Source organism: Rutidosis leptorrhynchoides, chromosome 8, assembly GCF_046630445.1.
Source record: "Rutidosis leptorrhynchoides isolate AG116_Rl617_1_P2 chromosome 8, CSIRO_AGI_Rlap_v1, whole genome shotgun sequence".
Taxonomy (NCBI): Eukaryota; Viridiplantae; Streptophyta; class Magnoliopsida; order Asterales; family Asteraceae; genus Rutidosis; species Rutidosis leptorrhynchoides.
Window position 1 is genome coordinate 315724124 of NC_092340.1, and position 3082 is coordinate 315727205.

General features: G+C 34.3%; 1 protein-coding gene across 1 annotated transcript; it reads right to left on the reverse strand.

The window, feature by feature from the left end:
* Positions 1-527: 527 nt before the first annotated feature.
* On the reverse strand, positions 528-1942 carry LOC139864438 (uncharacterized). Its single transcript, XM_071853019.1, has 5 exons — positions 1757-1942; positions 1471-1674; positions 1288-1380; positions 1116-1199; positions 528-722 (listed from the first exon to the last, which is right to left on the reverse strand). Exons 1-5 carry the CDS (start codon positions 1940-1942, stop codon positions 528-530), a joined length of 762 nt encoding a protein of 253 aa, XP_071709120.1.
* Between the last annotated feature and the right edge of the window lie 1140 nt (positions 1943-3082).

The window sequence follows — 3082 nt, forward strand, 5'->3', positions numbered from 1 at the left end:
ATCCAATCTTGATCAATCCTCGCGTACCAACTACAAATTAAATCATCCATGTATAAGCATAAAGGTGCACATTATAAAAATTAATCTTAATTATTACAAATTTAACAAGGACATACCTCGATTAACTGAGCAGGCCAAGTAATAGATGTACCAGTGACGTAATGAATGCATTTCAAATAATCATATGGCCTAAACAAAGCTTCATCTTTTTTAATGGCCACCTGAACATGGACCTCACACCAACCATGTCCAAGTTCTGTTCCATTAAGAACCGTATTTGGATCAACGCTCCTCAACCTTCCTATTGCTACCTTCTCGAAGTTAATGCTTTTTACATAAACTTCCTTATCGACCTAAAATTTAGCTGTCAAAAAAACAGTAAGCTATTAAATTGAAACATACCCATAAACGGTGATCACCCGAACCATTAGCATGAACACGCGAACCATCATTCTGAGCACCCGGACTATTGTTCTTCTCGGCTTTTAACCTTGCATTTTCTTCATCAAGTTGTGCATTTCTAGACATCAGCTGAGCATTTGTTTGCTAACAGCTAATCGACTATGTCCTGCACCCCACAAATGATTGGAGCAAACACCAAGTCCGTACATTTCTGCAGTACCATTGTTAGCTTTACCCATTACTGTGGCAAAAACATCATCTGGTCCAGGTGCATCAGTTGCACCATCACCGAGTTTCTCGGTTAGGTCTTTCATTTTTTCCTGCATAAAAGAGATAGTAAATTATTGATATTTGATTCAATAATATGACCAGTATATATACAGGAGATGGCATCGATATACATGGAAAATTTCCAACTAATTTGTAAGCTATACAAAGGATAACTATCATATTATAATTCTACTCTGATATTCGATATATGCAATGCCCAATCACAGTATAGCCCAATCACAGTATATGCAATGCTTACCCTTGTAACTAATTAAATTAAAGATATGGTTAATAGTTATTTTCTTTTATCTCCGACCTAAAAGTATACTTCAAATGAAATAAAAACCTCACAAGTGGTTTATGGTGATTAACATATATATAAATATACATCTACTGATATCATGTGCAGGATATATTTGATCTACTTTTGTAAAATTACTTACAAAGACACGAGCAGCTTCACCTTCACCGATTTTGTAACATTCCTTAAACATATCCACCCTAGTTGGCTCTCTTCCCAACTTCACCTACAATGAGTAAAACCGAGGTAACTATTAACGATGTATATTCAAAAGTTATACGTACTATATAAATAATTCCCACATGATATATTACCTTCAGTTCTTCACGAATTCTTGCAAAACTTTTTTTCCCCGTCATTTGTGACAACTTCTTTTTAGCCCTATTGTCTTTGTTTTTTTCGTTCATCTACTGAACAAGAAAAGAGTGGTCAGTATTCAAGGAGATCAAATCACGATGGTTAGTCTATCTACATGAAAGTGTAAGAATATATCATACCATCACATCATCTCTGGTCCAATATTCAAGAAGTCTTCTCCAGTGTCTTATGGTTAGTTGTAGAGGTGGTGACTTTAATAGCTCCTCCATTGGTTTAGACGGGTCAAAGTAACATTCCTTAACTCTCGACCTCCAATTTTTCGTCTTGCGCCCATATGATTGGAATATCAACGCTTTAGCAGTTGGTGGAAAATCAAACTTTGTCTACATATTATAAAAAAAAATATAAATCACTTGCATGAGAACAAAAAAAAACATATTATCACACATATTTTAAAATATGTACCCTTAAGAACTTCAGCAACTTATCCTTCTTTTCGGGTTTAACTTTGTTCCACGGTCTATAAATTGGACAATACTGGTAACTCAGCGATAAGTGACCAAGAAAATGGGTAAATTGACTACTGTTTGCACCAATTGGCTGGCCATGTTCATTAACAGTAATAGGAAGTCGAACATGTGGCTTTTGCATATAAATCTACCGCATAAGAGTCGGTCCTCTCGGCTGATTATCTACAACATATGTGCACTTGATTTACAACTGATAGACTAAACAAGAAACAATATAAATCGAATAAACAAACCAAATTAGAAAAAGAAAAAATAACCTGGTTCAGTTTCTTTATTCACACGTGAACCTTCTTCAGGTTGTTCATGTAGTACTTCAGTTTGTTGTAGTTCACCTTGTTGACGATGCTCTTCAAAATCTTCATCATAGCTTGTGTAATTATCGTATTCTTCATTTTGTCGTTGTGCATCATCCTCGGGCTCAGTATATTCATCTTGCAGTTGAAGACGACCCAGACCTCTACCATCTTCTTGGCTAACTCGTTGAACTTTACTTTTACTTAACCTCGGCCTTTTATCACTTACATGGCCCTTTTGAGACTTGGATTTTGAGGATGATTCTTTGGAGATATGAGGTGCACTAACTCATTTTCTGATGGTATTGGGTGCAACGAACTGGCATTTTCTCATGGTATTAGCCTCAACCTGTTGAGAGGATCTAAGTGAAGACTTTTTGATTCCTTCAATTGCCATAATCTACAAGAATGTAAAGAACAATATGAAATGTCCCGTTCATATTGATTATAAACGTTTCATATTAATTGATCTCTTTGCGAGGTTTTGACCTCTATATGAGACGTTTTTTTTCAAAGACTGCATTCGTTTTTAAAACAAACCATAACTTTTATTTTATTGACAAGATTAAAAGGACACCACCTAGATTATCAAGAATTGATAATCTAAAAATATCACACATGCACACGACCAATACATATTGGTTTACAATATTAATATGTTACAACAAATTAAATCTCGAATACAGTTTTAAACAATATTATACAATCATGCTGACACCGAATCTTGTCCATATTTTAGCATGCAACGGCGGAAGCTCTTAATAATTACCTGAGAATAAACATGCTTTAAGCGTCAACAAAAATGTTGGTGAGTTATAGGTTTAACACACACACACACACACACACACACACACATATATATATATATATATATATATATATATATATATATATATATATATATATATATATATCAAATCGTAATAATAGACCACAAGATTTCATATTTCAATATACATCCCATACAT